We start from the raw sequence: 17,468 nt of genomic DNA on the forward strand, positions 1-17,468 counted from the left end.
CAACATTTGTTTAATTTTCTAGTTTGGTAATTTATCAATTCATTCTCGATTTAAACCAACCTTTTCAGTCTTTCTCCACACCCTTAACTTAAGCCCCATTACAATCTCTTAAAGACCTTTTGATTTGTATATCATATCATTTTATAGTGGTGGAGATTTGATTTTCATGCAAGCCTATGGTAATGACTTTTCTTGTTTGACTATTGAGTGTTTATTCTTGAACCTTAAACACTTCGAGTGATTTGAGTGAACCTTTAGTGAGGATGTCGATTCTTGTCGATTTTGAATTAAAGGTAATTACTTAGATAAGGGGAAATACCTATGTTTTCATGCTTTAAAAATGTTCGACTTGGATTGTTTGAATCTTTAGTGCTCTTTTAGTTGAATTATCAATGTATGATTATTTGTGAATTATGTCGAAACATTATTGATGAGAATTATAAGTTGAGAAAGATTAATTTTAATTGTGAGTTGAGGATTTTGCTTGAGGACAAGCAAACGCTTGAGTGTGGGGATATTCGATAAGCCATAAACGTAACATATTTTTAATCCCATGTTTGATGCATTTTTGGATTATTTGTTATGTAAATTAGTGAATTTGATGCTCCTAATCCTTTAAATTCATGTTTCTATGCTTAGGAGAGCATATGGGAGTGAAAGGAGCAAAAAACGAGCCAAAATCGGGAAAATAAAGCTATTTCCAAGATACACACGGCCTGGGCATTTCTACACGGGCTGGCCACACACCCATGTGCCAACCCGTGTCGATATCGCACCTTGCTTCCCAAATACGCGGAAAAACCCAATTTTTAGGCTTTTTGAGCATTCTAAAGTCTATAATTATCAATTAAAAGAAGATCTAAGGGAACACACAGAGAAGATTGAAGAAAAGACTCAAAGAACGCCATCGAAATCAACTCAGAAGCAAATCTCCTTCAAGATTGAAGATCCCCATTTAATTTCCTTCTAAGTTTTATTGAGTTTATTTATCTCTTGCCATTATCTTAATTTTGAGATGTTTTCATTCCAGATTATTAACTAAATTCCCTAGATACCTAGGGAAGATGAAACCTATGATGAATCTTATTATTTGATTTCTGATTTACATGATAAATATTTGATTCTTGTTCTCAATTATGTATGCTTATTTCGTGTTTTAATATTTTTAGGATATTAATTCATGTTTAATGTGCTTATTTCAGTGGAGCAAAAATCCCTGTTTAAGAGTAGATTTAGCATAATTAAGTGGAGTTACATGCAATCCTAGAAATAGGACGACATAAATCTACTGGATTAGAGTCAAATCTAATAGGGGAATCCATAAATAGAGTTAATGTGGCAATAGGAGTTTTAATTAGAAGATTAGAAAGCGATTTCAATTAATCAACTTAGAGTCAGTTGTTCTTACTCTCGAAAGAGATATTAGCATAATTTAAGGATTTCTACGGATCAAGACACAAGTGAATAAGTCGTTTAGTTCAGATTCAGAATAATATGTGAAGTCTAGGTGGATTCATTCCTAGGTATTGTCTTTCTCATTAGTTTTCTTCGATTATTTTTCCCATTTCATTCTTTGTTGCATTCTTAGTTAGATTACTTTAGTAGTTTTAGATTAAAAACAATCACTCCAATTTTTCGGCTAAATAATAGAAAAACGGTAATTACTAGTACTTTTGGTCCTCGTGGATACGATATTCCCTACTCGCCATAACTATACTATTACTCAATAGGTGTGCTTTCCTTAGTTGTATTTATAATTAGTTTAGTGACCATTACCATTCCTTTTGTCGACACCTGTCTAAAATCAAACACTTTTGATTTTGAGATTTTAAAACAATGGTATACTTTAAGTTTAGTCCCTAGAATATGTTTAAAATCTATATACCTATATGATGGCACGTGGCGCACACCTACCAACTTCCTTTCTTTTTCTCATTTTATAAAATGGCTAATTTTCAATTTCAGTCCTTTCTAAAATGCTTAAATTTGAATTTTAATCTTTATATATTAATTTCTAATGTCTTTATATTTTTATAATGTTATTAATTAGTTCAAGTAGTTCATATCGTTAAATTTTCAATTAAAATGTTACATGGCTTTATATAAATTGAAAGCGGATTTTAAGTCTAAAAAGTAAAAAGATTAAATTATTGAAAATAAAAGCAAGAATACTAAATTCTAAATATGTGAAGTACAAATATTTAAAGTTATGATTGTTTGAGTTGAGATCTAATTGGGTATTGATCCAGAAATATGCACTTTGATACCAACATGCATGATACCAGTGTGGTTTAAACTGCATCACATTCTGAAAATAAATCTTAGATTGGCTTAAACTATTTAAAAATAGCTTTATCTACGAGGTTTAATTGGGCTAAAATACCTTTCTTAAAAAAAGAACAAATATAAAATTTAATATTTCTAGGACATGAAGCACCAGTGGTCTAGTGGTAGAATAGTACCCTGCCACGGTACAGACCCGGGTTCGATTCCCGGCTGGTGCACCATAGGAGCTGTGATGAGTATTGCGCTGTCTTGATGGTTAGGGTCATCATAATCGTCTGATTTCAGATGTTAGCTGCGCTGCTGAGCTTCCTAAGCCTTTTTTATAATTCGTACCAAAATCTATGTAACTATCTATATAGAAAATGTCCATGATGATGAACTAAATTTTAGTCGTTATTAGTATAAAAGAAATTATGAAAATCTAAAAAAAGCAAAATATTATTACAATAAATGTAGTGGTTTACAGGGTAATTTATACAAATGTTCATTCAATTATACTCGTATTTTCATTTTGGTCACTCAATTTTAAAAATTTTCAATTTAGCTATTAACGTTTGTATTTATTCTTGTCTTGGTCACTCGTTGCATTGATAAGAAAAATAATGGCATGCCCTTTTTCTAAACTGGTATAATAATAAATTTAGTTCTCAATATTTACATATTCTACCGATTTAATCTTAATTCTTAATAATTTAATCAATTTAACCATTTATATTTACAAATTCTATCAACTTGATCCTAACCAATGTTTTGAGTTTTTAAATTTGAGGTATTGGATTGAGCACGCTGATTTTGGAATCATGTAGCTACTTGTCAGGGTTGTAGGCCAAGGTCTTTTGCTAGTCGCAACTTGCTGTCTGATTCAAGTTTATGTTCAACCTCAAAGCTCCTCTCAAGAAACTCAACTTGAGTCGCTATAAGCCGACTTTTCTTTCCACTTGGTGGCTAGCACGATCATCATCTCTTCCATTAACATACTTATATTCCATGACTAGCTTCTCACTTGATTGGTTAAATCACAAGCAAAACAGCATAAAAATAAGATGATTTTACTATATAAATACCAATCATCCAATCTTTTTTACAAACTTCATTATCGAATGTTCTCAAGCAAGGGATATACGTATATGTAGTAAATTTAATATCCAAATGCTAAGACAACACTAACTGCAAGAAGCGGTCAACGTTTCCATTTTAGTACTTAATCTCGGTAATTCCCTTAAATTCTTCTCTGATTGTTTATTTCAGGGTTTTTTTTTCTACTCTTGATATCTAATTGTCATCTAATTTTCGGGTGTTCTTTGAAACCAGAAAACAGTAAGCTGATTTTTGATTTTCTTTCTTCAAACCTTTTTAAAGAGTTTAATGATCAAATTTATAAAATTTGTAAATGCGAAGTGATAAATTTATTGAATTATGTAGGATTAGGGTCAAATTAATAAGAATACGTAAGTGTTGAAGATTAAATGTGTTATTATATCATTTAAAAAATATCACATTATTTCGTTGTCAGTTTAATCATGAGTGACCAAATGATGAGTGTTAAAAGTAACATGTTTTAATCCTGTTCTTAATGCGTTTTTGGGTGATTATTCGAGGTTTAATTATGAATTTTATGCTTCTAGTCCTTTAAATTCATGTTTCTATACTTAGGAGAACATTTGAGAGCAAAATGAGCGAAAATCGAAAAATCGGAGCAAATTTTAGGGGTCACACAGGCTGGGCCATTCCACACGGGCTGAATACACAACCATGTGCCAGACCGTGTCAAAATCGCAAACTGCACTCTAAAAACACGAAAAATCAAAATAAAAACGAATAAAAACTTTTATGCTTAAATTAAAAATTATTATTATTATTTTCAGAAATTACCTGTGCAAATATATTAAAATTTTAGAGAAAAAAAATACAAACCTTTTAAAAGAAATTTCTTCCGCACTTTTGACGGGTTAGTATATATTATCTTATGTATATAAAAATATATATTTTGAAAGTTTATTGAATTTTATGATGTCCATAATAGAAAATTTTGAAATGTATATACCATAAAATTTATCAATTTAAATAATTTGCAATCAATTGTCACAAATGCATTTATTTTTATTGGAATCGACTTATATAAATAACAAAATCGAAAAAGTAAAGAAAATTGAATACACAAATATTTAGATGAAAAACTCCCTTGAAGAGGATAAAAAGATATAAACAAAAGAGATTTTGACTTTTTACTAAACGAGTAAACAAACGATAATACAATATGGAGAAAATAAACTTAAAATATTGCTGGAATATTCAAACTTTAACTGAAAAAGTTAACAGAGTTTAATTGGAAGAAAAACTCTGCTTTATGTGGAGAATAATCACCACATTATAATGTCTTTATTCGCGTTGTCACGACGTGGTTCGTCGTCACAACTTAGATATGCTAATTTCTTTTATTGAAATATGTGGTTAATAAATGTTTCACTTGTATAGTAAAAATAAATAAAAATTCAATAATTAAAAAAAGTGCACTTAAATTCTACTCATATTTTAGTTTTTAGAAATAATTTTTTATTTATTTTCATTTAACTAATTTTTTTAATTTTCAAAATTAAATATAAAAATATTTTTAAAAATAAGATACAAATATTTTTAGTAAAAATTTAAATATAAATATGGGCGGATAGTTTTTCTAATTTCAAATTACATATAAATTGGAAAATCAGGAAGTGACGGATCACTCAGGGTGTGGACTCCCCATTTTCTCTTCAAAAAGAAAAACAAACACTGTTGAAAATTTAGGGTTTTCGATTTCAATCTCAATGGATCAAGAACTAGACCCATATATCTGCGGTTGCATTATTGAATTCCTTGTCAGGTACTCACCCGACGATATGCATGTAAAGAAAGTTATTGAAGCTTTCCCGCCATTGAAGCCCAGGCCTCAGTTGAAAAAAGCCGTGCTCCTCCGTACCATGCGAACCGAAGTCTACGCCGGTGACGTTTCCGAGAAAATACTCGACGCTTTGGAGAAGATTGGGCGCATTGACAGCAACCAAGGGCTCCCGATTCCCGATTCCATGAAGGAAGCCTACTGCGCCGTCGCATTGGAATGCACCGTCAAGTACTTGCCCGGAGATACTGACACGTGCGGCGGCAAGTACTTGGATGCGGTGGATAGGATTTGGAGGGGCCGGATTCAAGATCTGGAAAGATCCGAGGCGTCCGATTTGGTTTTTGATCAACTTAGAAACCGTCGATTACAAGTGGAGGCTGCTGCCACCGGGGACGAGGATGCGGTCCGCTGTTTAAGTGCAATCAATACTCGAGGTTATGCCATAGTTTGCCTCAGGCGTTATCTACGCGAAGCGAGTGGGTCAATGAAGCCGCCGGTCCTTGAACAAGCATGCTTGAAGCTTGGAAGGTACTTTACTTAATAGTTTCACTATGTATGCAGTATGGCTAAATCTAGTTCTAGCTATCATTTTGGAATCATTTATGATTTTGTCTATAAACCTATGGTAAATGCTGTGATATTGAACTGCACTTAGTCCTCTTTTAAGCTTTTAAGTCAACATTAGAAATATTGTGTGCATGATAACCCAGAATTAGGAATCTTGAAGCAACTAGCTAGGAAATGATCAGATAGGTTTATAGAAATTGCCAGAAGTGCCCAAAATTTAAGGCTATAATGGTACCAGAGTTGGGATGAAAACTAAATACGAGGTCTTGAGTTTGAAATATGTGGTAGTTGCCCCTTTTTAAGGGTGACAAAGCCTTAATGGTTGCGCATTCAAAGAGGACAATATCAATTCGTATGAGTAGGAGGTAAGAGGTTTTGGGTCCGAAACTTTAAGAACACTCACTTTTAAGTGTCAGTCTTGAGGATGGGGCGGCCCATAGCATCCAAAGAGGAAAATGTTGATTTGTGCAACCATAGAAGAAAAGATGGGTGGCAATTGACCTGGCAACCCATTATGCCAAACAAGAGCTAGGATTTAAAAGTTTTTAGAAAGAGAACTTGAGTTTACATTTGTCTTATTGATTATAATATATTCTTTTACCTTATTATTTTATAAAACTTATCACGTGATAATTTTTTTGCATGTGGCAAAAGATATATTAAAATAATTTATTTGATACATCTTAAAAACTATTTATGATTCAATTATAAATCATTTTCAAATAAGATGTTTATGTTTTATATCCCTACAATTCTATGTATGTTGATTCCCCCAAAGCAATGTAGGTAATATATGACATGATGATTATCAAAGGCTGACTCTTTAAGGAGCAACCTAAAGGGGTTGTTCAAAGTATTTTTTGGATTTGTCCCTCTGTGTGTGTATAAAGAGAGAGAGAGAGAGAGAGAGAGACTTTATTAGTAAAATTGTAATGATCCAATTTTCTGTCGGTGTTGGAAAAGTTGGTTTAAGGATTGAATTTATTATATCGGGTTGTCTAAAAATTTTAATCAAATAGTTATGAAGTACGGAAATTAGAAAATAGAAATATTAGTAATTAATTTAGAAATAAAATAGTACAGTGGCTAAATTGTTGGGGTTGTGAAATTGATGGCATAAATGTAGAGAGACTCAAGAGAGAAATTGACATGGCCTTATTTAGTAATTAAATCAAGAATTATTTTGTGTTAGTGGAGTAAAGTGATCTAAACCATTCATTGCCATTAATTTTCCCATGCATTAATGAGGGTCATTAGATTAAAAAAATGTTTGAGATAGATGTAAAAATTGAACGTGAATTATGATGTTATGATGTTGAGATTGAATTGTTAGCTATAAATGATAATTCGGATATGTTTGATTATGTCTTGTTGAATTTTGATTCATTTGGTAATTTCATCGGGTGTATATATACAAATAGCACTGTAATATGATTTTGCAATGGTATTGTGATGAGGAGCATGCGAAATGTTATGTTCTGGTATAATAATAATAGAAAGTGATATTGAGAAATTGATATTTGTATAATTTGATAAAACAAGTTGAAACTGTGATTATTACGTGTAATGATATTATGAGATTATTAAATCGCGCTATTAAATGATGCTAAACATGATTAGGGTATAGTTGGCATTCCATAAGATTCGTATATGTTGTTCGTGGGAGCATTTGGGCACTTTAATGCGATTCTTGGCATTCCATAAGATTCGTATATGTTGTTGGTGGGAGCATTTGGGCACTTTAATGCGATTCATTCTGACACTTCGGTGTGATCCATTCTGGCATCTTGGTGGGATTCATTCTATGGAGTGTTAGGGGGATCGGTGCATTTATGCTTGAGCAACACTTCGGTGCTTATTGAGTGTTAGAGGATTAATCCATGTACTTGTACTTATGTTTACATCTTGTTAATAGGGGCTAAAAGTAAATAATGACATGTAATTCTGATTTTGATAATGCAATGTTATTTTGATTCTGGTAATCGAATGTCATCTTAAATTTAAATATGATATGTGAAATTGGTCATGCAGATAATGAATATGAAATGATTCTGATAACGAGATTGGCATAGGAATATGATATCATGATGTTGATAAAATGCTAGATGGTAGAAATGATTTAATGATTTGCAATAAAGTATTAGTAGCATATTTATAAGTTTAATGTTTTTATGATTGAATTTAAATTACGTTAGTATCAATGAGTATACAATACCCAGTGTACGAATTTGTTTGTTTCCGTGTGCAGGCTTAATTTAGGTTCTTGAAGTGATCATGAGCCTAACAGCATTCAAGACACCAACTGTCAATCTTTTGTAATGTGCTTACCTTGATAGGTCATATACAACATGTATCTAGGTCATTAAGAAGTATTGTGGAGTTTTAGTGACGTTTTGAACATGGCTTAGATGTTTTGGATGATTTTAGTATTACATATCGTATGGTCTTGATAGGTTACATACAACATGTATCTAGGTCATTAAGAAGTATTGTGGAGTCTTAATGACGTTTTGAACATGTCTTGGATGTTTTGGATGATTTTAGTAGTACATATCGTATGGTTAATGACTAATTTTGCACAAGTTGATAGTTGATTCAAATAGATTAAGTATGATGCAATGAATGTCATGATTTAAGGTTTTTGAATGTAGTTTTACTTGTCAAATAGGTGTGCATTGGTTTGGTGAAGTTTTGGTGTGAATTAAGTAGCGTTAAGACATTATTTTGCATGCTTATATTGCACTTTTGACATTTTATCATTTGGTCTCCAGACACTAAGAACAAATTGATCATTTCAAGTATTTTTGAGCAATGGTCTTGAACATGTCTCGAGACGAATTAGAGGTGTTCATGGGTCGGATTAGTTTCGGGTCGAGATTAAACATGATAGTAATATAGCATATGCTTGCTCAAGTCCGGCTCAACTTAGAATATAAGTAAATTTTGGCCAAATTCACTTATATTTGTAGATGGCTAACTTAAGTTTATTTTAAATCCATCCATATTGTTTTTTAAGATTTAAAAAATATTTATATTTATATTTATTTTAATATTTAATAATTTTACATATGGTCATCTTAAATTTTTTAATGTTTACATTATGGTAGTATTATATATTATTATAGATTTAATTTTTATGTGTTATAAATTATATAATATGTAAAAATAAAATATTATAAACTTAAAAAATGAGTTGGGCTTGGGCCTTTATTGTTCAAGCTCAAGCTTGACTTATATTTTAAATGGGTTTAATTTTTTTGTCTAAGTTAATTTTTTGGGCTTATCTAAATTTTAAGTAGGCTTTTGGGCTTGAGTGGGTAGTTTAACCCATGAACAAGTTAAAAATGTGCATTGACGTGTCTTGAAACAATCAATACTTTGTCTCGAGACTACTAAATATTGAACCTAAAATGATTTTGTCTCGTTTTAGGTCTTGAGACAAGAATCCCCTTGTCTCGAGACGTCCAAACATTGAAGTTAAGGATTTGTAGCATGGGAGCTATGTCTTGAGACATGAATTTGACAATGTCGAATTTGACACATTGAGTTCGAATTCGAATGATAGCTGCGTATTTGTTTTCTGTTTAACCTTGAAACACTTTAAATGAGATCACTTAACATTGTCTAATCATGTTTATGTTATAGTTCTAAGCGTATGGGAATTATTATTATTGTTTGATCATGTTTATGTTATAGTTCTAAATGTATGGGAATTATTATGATTGAATGCTAAATTATTTGATAAAATGAATTGAGATAGCCTAAGTTACTCCGGCAATATAATGTGATACCATGCATTTAAATCCAATGTGGGTATCATAAAATGGTTCCTAAATCATTCTTTGATTCCTAAATTGACTATTAAAGGTTTTTTTTTTTGCCAGTAATCATTCATAAAATTTACTTCTATTATATATTTTGACTCAAAATGTAATAGTTTGAACAAACGAAATAGTGACATATGGTGTAATTTTAACGTATAACTACTGAAGTGACTTCTATATAATTGAAATGATAATAAAATATGATTTTGAAGAAAATAATTTGTAAAAAAAATATTAATTAGTAAAATTGAGAATCAAGTAAAAAATACTTTTAATGACCAAAAAAGGGATCATTTCCTACTCTCCTCTGCAGTTTCATTTCCAAACCCTATACTGCCATTGAAATACATTTCAAACTCTGAAAGGCAACTGAAAACCTTATATATGAAAAAGCCCAAAAAGCACCTTTCCAGGTAGAACAAGAACAATAAGCACCTCCATCCCACCAACAGCAGCTTTGAAGAAACGAACAATTCCACCAAAAATTAACTTCAATTTCATGACATCTTCAACTCATCTATTTTCACCAATTTCATCACCTCTTACGTGTTTCTTTATTTCATTTAACAACAATTGGATTTTATCTATCAACTCATCTACAATATTCTCATTCTTCTCTTTATTCCTTTATTATTCATCCTTTCAACCCATTGAAACACAAATCACACCCATTCTACAAATACAAATGAATACATATACCTCTGTGTACTAATTGCATACAGATAGATCTATTTTGTTACTTAGTTTATTATTTTATTTTAAAATTATATTATAAAGGAATTGACCCACAAATTAACCATTGTGTCTGTTTTAATTCTATCACGTTCTCATCTTTTCTAATTTATCTTAATTTAATTTCAAATTTAATGATATTTTAATTGACAATTATTTAATATAATTAAAATAAAATTTTAATTTCAATTAAAATATTGCATCATTATGCATAATTTGAATGTTCTGAGAATTTTAGAGAGGTTTCTATTTTTATTAGGTTTGTGTTGCTTTTTATTTTGCATTATAAAACGATTGTTAAATTTTAGTTTTGATCCCTAAATTATGTTAAAATTTGCGTTTAAATCTATATATTTTAAGTTTTGACATATTTTGGTCCTCTACATTTATAATGTCATTAGTTGATCTAAATTGTTAATATTGTTAACCATTTCAATCAAAATCTTGATGTTAATTTTTCTTAATAATACTATTCTAATAGAAGAAATTATTTTATCATGATAAATTCAAATGAGTGTTTTAAGAAAAAAATCTTAATCAATATTTTTAACATTACTTTTATTGTTACATGACTACCAAGTGAATATGTATATTTTTTAATTTCAAAAGTCACGTCAAATAATTTAATAGAAGAATTTTAATAGTAGTAACAACTAGACTTGAATTTTTAAATTCGAAAAGTATAGGGACTAGATTTTTAAAACTAAAAGTAATGGGAACTAAATTCCAAATTGCAAATAAGTGCTTGAAATAAAGAATGTTACGTATCCAAAGATTGTAATATGAATATGAATGTTTATTTCTTTATGTGGCTAGATCCTTTTAATACATATATGATACGGTTAGTTGAGGCAAGATGAGTTGATTGTTGCTTAGTGGCACTCGGCAGCACTGCAGATTGCCACTGAGGTAATTTGATCACTTGCCTTATTTGATTTGACAATTTAATGAAAAAAAATATTTGAACACGTTAATGAGTTGTTATTTCGAAGATACTATGGTCTTTGGAATGTGAGAATTTGATGGAGATAGTATTACTGATTTTGGAGAGCATATCTTCGACTGATTTTGCTTTGATTGAAAAAGTTTGGGGTGTGCGTTGAGTCGGTTTGATTTTTTTATACCAAAACCGAATAAATCGAATTATCCGTGTAAACCTAATAAACCAGACTGACCTATGAAGCAAAAATGAATAAATCGATTTGCTTAATATATCGTTTGGTATATGAGTTTGATACTATTTTCTAATGTGGTACATATGTTAGTTTTTAGTTCAATTTGGTAATTGTATTTGATAAAAGTTATATATTTTGTTATCCAAAGGTCACAGTGTTAACTTTTTAGTGTTTAATTCGAGTTCTATAGTTGATTTGATGAAGTTATTTGTTAATATTATTGTTAATATTAGTAGTTGTAACTTTCTACTGGTTTTCTTTGTTATTAGTTTGTCCCTACATTTTGAAGGTAACTTTCTATTTTGATTGATTCAAAAGTTGCAGATTTTATCTGGCATTTACATAGTTGCTAAGGACATTTTCATGTTTTCCATTCATTTTGCCTTTGGTTTTTTGTTAAGCTTATTTTTATTTGGATTTTTTAGTTGGAACCATTATGTGTTAAATGTGTATCCTCTTGAAATAATGGAATGGTTTGTGTTTTAGCTAAAGGAGTGGTTGAAGGTAGCAACAAGAAGGAGAAAAATATCACTCAAGGGTGTGCTAAGGTAGCAACAAGACAATATATACATGTTAAACTACATTTACAATTCGGATTTGATCTTTTTACTTTAAACAAGAACATTTTGGTTATATTTAATTTTCAATATGTTTTTATTTTTGATATGTTTCATTTAAAACTATTTTAATCTTTTAATATATTTTAAACTATTTTATTTTCGATATTTTAAATTTATGTTATATTTGATTTTGGTCTTCAAACAATGTTTTATATTACTTATATTGTTTGATTAAAAATATAATTAACACTAAAAAGATTATCTCAACAAACGAAAAAAAAGGGAAAGTGAAATGCTACAAACAAATCATGTTATGGTAAGAATGTGAGGATGAATACAAACTTGCAAAGATAGTTAAGACACTATATACTGAATTGCAAAGAATATGGAGTTTTAGATTTTATTTAAATAAAATAATAATCGAATATTTTAAAATACATAATTTTACAACATTTAACACACTATATACCTATAATCGAATTGAGTTAATACAAAATAAAAGAAATTAAAACCTTATTTTCTTTTCTCTAAAAATTATTAAATTCATATTATTTTTTTCCTTTTACTAATTTTAACTATTCAAACAAAATAATATAGATTTTTCTATTCACAATTATTAATTCAAATAAAACATTAGTTAATTACAATGTGAGGATGAATACAAACTGGCAAAGATAGTTGCCTGTATGGTCGCCTGCAAAGATAGGAACCAAAAGGAAATGGGTTCCAAAAGAAGATGCTGCGTTGGTTGCCTGTATGGTCGACTTGCACAATCTTGGAACCTTCAATGCCGATATGAGATTCAAAGCCGGTTATTTAAATGAGTTGGAAAAAATGTTAGAAAAAGTTTTACCCAACGCCATGTTGAAGGCTAAACCTAATCTTGAACCGAGGATTAGGACATTGAAAAGGGATTGGTCAATCGTTTATGACATGCTTAGTGGAAAAAATAATAGCGGTTTTGGTTGGGATGAGCATAGGCAACTTGTTGTTGCTGAAGATGCAGTGTGGAACTCATATATAAATGTAAGAATTATTTCAAGTCTTTATTATCTTATTTTGACCAAACTTATATCTAATATGAATTCCTCATTTTTATAGAGTCATAAAGAAGTCAGTTAATTCAAACATCGTAGTTTCCCTTATTATGACCAACTTAGTGCCATCTACGCAAAAGATCGAGCCACTGGGAAAGATGCTCAAATAGCCGCTGATATTATTGAAGAAATAGATGTTGAGGATGTAGCTACTACAAATATTCATGAAGAAAGAAACGATTTATATGGATGCGAAGCTGATGTTTCTTTGGATGACATGGATGTTTCAGCTACGCAACCGCAACCAGCTAGAAACCAAGGCGATTCCACATTTTCAAAGAAGAAAAAAAAGATTTATGTTGCAAGTGATCATATTTCTTCTACTTCATTTCATGATGCTGTCACTTTATTGGCGGAAAACATATGGACCGTTGGCGTTGAAATTAGTAGGAGTATTGCCTCCGAAGTACTAATTCAACAAAAGTCAGAAATGACTATTCAAGAAAGAACTTTAAAATTATATCCAACATTATGTGAAGTAGAAGGTTTAACTGAGGATGAGCGCTATCGTGCATTGAGCAAAATTCCAGATCATCCAACGGAAATGCTCATTTTCTTTTACCTTCTTCTGTGCGATTGGAATGAGTCAGAAGATTTTTTACTGACCATTAAAAATCATGGTTGTGTTGATGATATTTTGGTAACTTTTTGTATTTGTAATATTTGTATGGTATAATGACATGATAGGATGTCATTACAATGTTGTAACTTTTGATTTTGCAAAATTTTAAAACATATTGATTATGACATATAAACTAATGAAATCATGTAACTTTTGTTAATATATGAATATTATGTTTGGATGTGAAATATAATTCTCAAGTTATTTATTACTTCTAATATTTTGTTTTTATTGTAGAATAATTAAATTATTTGTTTCACTAATGATATTTTAGCACATTAAATATGCATTGCGTTTAAAAATAATAAAGTAGATTATATATTATTTTTATTGTATTATATATTATGATTTTTAATTCATATAATAATAATTATATTAAGAATTTTATTAAATTATATATTATTTTATTAAATTATATTTAATAATAATTATGTTAAAATATGGTTAAATTATTTTTTATTAAATTATTTTAATAATAATCTTATTAAAATTTAATAATAATAACAATAATCATTTACCTAAAAAAATTCTGCTAAGGGTATTCTAGTCATTTTAGTTTTTTTTCCTTATGCTATTACAACATCTCCGTTCAACCAAACACAAGAATACTATTACAGTTCTATTCCATTCCATTCAACCAAACAATTGAATTACTGATTACAGCTTTATTCCATTACAACTCTATTAAATTACAACTCTATTCCATTACAGTGAACCAAACGTACCCTGAGAAAATTTGGGGGGTTGACAAAAGAAAGAAAGAAGAAAATAATAATTATTTTACTAGTGAATTTTAATATTATTCATGTAATATTTATTTTTATTATTTAATACTAATTTTATGATAAAAAATGTGTTTAATTATTATATAAATTTTTTTTAAAGTTATAAGAAAATAAATTGATATATTTATTATGTAAAAAATAATTTATTATATATTCATTTCTTAATTAATACATAACCTCAGTTTTTCTGAAAAATTAAACTAAAAGTTTTATGAAAAACAAAAATAAAATAAAGGATTTAAAAAGTAAATAACCATTTGACTGAACTGCTTTTTTTCTTAATGGAGCTGTAACCTCCAGTATAAAATTTGGTGGTCAGTGCATTTATAACAACTCACTGGTGATGCTCCAAACACCTCCAAAATGACGTGCGTTTCAATCACATTTTTTTCTCCTAACATTCCCAACGCACTGGAGATAAAAGGAGCCCTTAGTGTTGTAATAAATGAATAGGTGGTTCGACCATCAGATCAATAATAAATAATTAATTAATTAAAAATAAAAAAAATAAAAAAATTATTAAACTCATTCAACCTGTTCAATTGTTGATTTTTGTCTTAGTTTTCGATTTTTACCAATTTCAAGTAGTGTATGATTTCAACCGGCTCAACCCCTTTGTTTATATCATTATATCAATAAGTTCTCAATCTATCTGATTTGGTCTCATTCTAATAACATTGGTTAAATCATCAAATCTTGACAGAATCCAAGTTTAATGACTAAAATGGGTCTAGTTACCAAGTTCAAGGACTAAACTGGACAAAAAAAGTACAGGAACCAACGTGGACATAGTTGCCAAGTTAATGGGCTAAAAATTATATTATCTCTAAATTTTACTATTAGACTTATATCATGCATAAGTTTTGGATTTAGACATTTAATTCTTGATTTTCAATTTGATCATGTTTTATTTGTCCTTGTAATTTTTCTGTGAGTGTTATGTAAAAATAGCAAGCTAGTATAGCATTGTGTCACGGGTCACAAATTAAAGCCCGTGATGAATGCACACAAAATGCCCTATGGAGGTCAATTGATTAAATGTGGCTCATTTGACTCACTTAAACTAGTCCAATACGTAAAATATGTGGAGAAACCCATCTAGTTAACCTGGTGAATATTTTACCAGGGTGAATATTTTTTAATCTTAGAGGATCTTGGAAAATACTTTAAGAATATCAATTTGTAGATTGCCTTTAATCTTAGTCGTCAATGTAATTTAAATTGTACCGTTGGATATGGGGGAGCTTAACTATAAATAGAAGTTTTCCTTCTCATTTGTAATTATCTCATTATTGAGTAATCAAATACTTTTGAGAGCATTTACTCAAATACCTTGTGTGCATTACTTTTTTGTGGCTTATTCGGTTCTTTTGTTGCTTCTTTACCTTTACGTTTGCTTTTGATAAGCTTGTTGCCTTAGAGAATTTTCATTGTGAATTCTCACTTTTGAGAGTTAGGTTGACTTAGGTGGATTTGAAGTTAAGTTTTTGTCTAAGGTCGTGCGGTTCGCCAGACTAAAGTTTTAGCCCTGTGACAGTTGGTATTAGAGTCAGAGTTTAGTAAGTCAGCAGTTAAGATGACAAAGGAGTAGGCGATTAGATTGAGCCTAGGGAGACCCATGAGGGGGAAGGGGGCATGAAAGCTAGCAAATCGAGGGATATGTTGTTGACTTTGGAAGGTCAAGTGATCGATCTCGAGAAATTCGTGGGTGATACGAAGGAAAACACTCGAGGCAGTTAAGGGACACACCGAAGAGTTGGACTCAATGAAAGAGTAGCTCAAGTAATTTATGATAGAGGCTCTCATTCCAATGTGGAAGTAATGCAGTGGGTGCTCAATTCTACTATGGATAAGCTGACAGTGAAGGATGATGCTCTAGAGGTTATGGTGTTGACTTTAAAGGAACATATTGAGGAGCTCAAGGAGGAGCTCGTTATCTGCAAAGCTGATTTGGGTAAAAGGATGCTAGATTCAGTTCCTAAACAACATAAAATGGATGTTTCCAAATCGAAAGGGTTTAAGGAGACGAGGTTTGCGAGGAATGTGAACAATTTCTTATGGGGAATGAAACACTACTTTCGTGTGATAGACATTGACAATGATGCCATTAAGGTAAACATTGCTCCAATTTATTTTACCAATATCACTATTTTGTGATGGCCTCATAGGTCCACAGATGAGAGGTAAGAGGTGATATCACTATTGGGATTTGGTGGAGTTACAGAATGAATTTAGGAAGCAATTTTACCCTGAGTATGCTGAGGAAGAAGCTTGGGCTAAGTTGTGTCGACTTATGCAACAAGGCACAGTTCGAGAGTTCACTAAGTTGTTACTCAAAATCCTTGATTTGAGTGAGAAAGAGGCATTTTACTGGTTCAAGGATGGGTTAAATCCTTAGGCGAAGCAAGAGTTGTGTCAACTAGGGTCAAATAACTTACCAAAGCCATGGCTGAGGCGGAGTCCTTTGTTGAGCTTGATCTGAAGAAAGACAAGTTTGAGTTTTCCAAGCCTAAAGAGACAAGCAATGGTGGGGGTGGCTATTAGGAAGAATAAGATAAAAATGACAATGATGGCAATGGCAAGAGTAATGGTCATGAGAAACCACGCTATGGGAAGTTGAAGCCCAACGATAGATCGGAGAAGCCAATGAAGTGCTTCGTATATTGTGGTCCGCATAGGGTACGAGACTGTCCACAGAAGATTCAAGTTCATTGCAATCAACAAAGAAGAGGAAGCAGAGCTTAAGGAGGATAAATTATTAAAGTTTGGTTTAATGATACTCAATTTTGCTAAAGTGAAGAAGGATCACAAGCAAAATGGGTTTATGTTTGTAGACATTAACATCGCAAGCCGAATGAGGAGTGCTCTTATTGATACAAGGACATCTAATTTGTTTATGTTGAAAAAAGTCGCAGATAAACTTGGTCTCTTAGTTAACAAAT

The 17,468-nt window shown here is 30.6% G+C and overlaps 1 protein-coding gene and 2 non-coding genes across 4 annotated transcripts; all 3 read left to right on the forward strand.

The window, feature by feature from the left end:
- The first annotated feature begins 2,433 nt into the window (after window positions 1-2,433).
- Window positions 2,434-2,504, forward strand: TRNAG-GCC (transfer RNA glycine (anticodon GCC)). The gene has a single exon. It is a non-coding gene; the product is annotated as a tRNA-Gly (tRNA).
- Window positions 2,505-2,510: 6 nt separating this feature from the next.
- LOC128033017 (small nucleolar RNA snoR114) lies at window positions 2,511-2,594 on the forward strand. Its single transcript, XR_008189353.1, has one exon. It is a non-coding gene; the product is annotated as a small nucleolar RNA snoR114 (small nucleolar RNA).
- A 2,385-nt stretch (window positions 2,595-4,979) lies between these two features.
- Window positions 4,980-8,313, forward strand: LOC105799108 (uncharacterized). 2 transcript variants are annotated; one of them, XM_012629488.2, is made up of 2 exons: window positions 4,980-5,692; window positions 7,352-7,713. In XM_012629488.2, the coding sequence occupies exons 1-2, from the start codon at window positions 5,091-5,093 to the stop codon at window positions 7,356-7,358; spliced, it is 609 nt and encodes a 202-aa protein (XP_012484942.1). In that variant the 5' UTR covers window positions 4,980-5,090; the 3' UTR covers window positions 7,359-7,713. The 2 variants fall into 2 exon arrangements, with proteins under 2 accessions (XP_012484942.1, XP_012484941.1); XM_012629487.2 differs by lacking the exon at window positions 7,352-7,713 and adding an exon at window positions 7,980-8,313 and having other exon boundaries at window positions 4,981-5,692.
- The last annotated feature ends 9,155 nt before the right edge of the window (window positions 8,314-17,468 follow it).

The sequence above is a fragment of the Gossypium raimondii genome, chromosome 9 (genome assembly GCF_025698545.1).
Source record: "Gossypium raimondii isolate GPD5lz chromosome 9, ASM2569854v1, whole genome shotgun sequence".
NCBI classification, from domain to species: Eukaryota; Viridiplantae; Streptophyta; class Magnoliopsida; order Malvales; family Malvaceae; genus Gossypium; species Gossypium raimondii.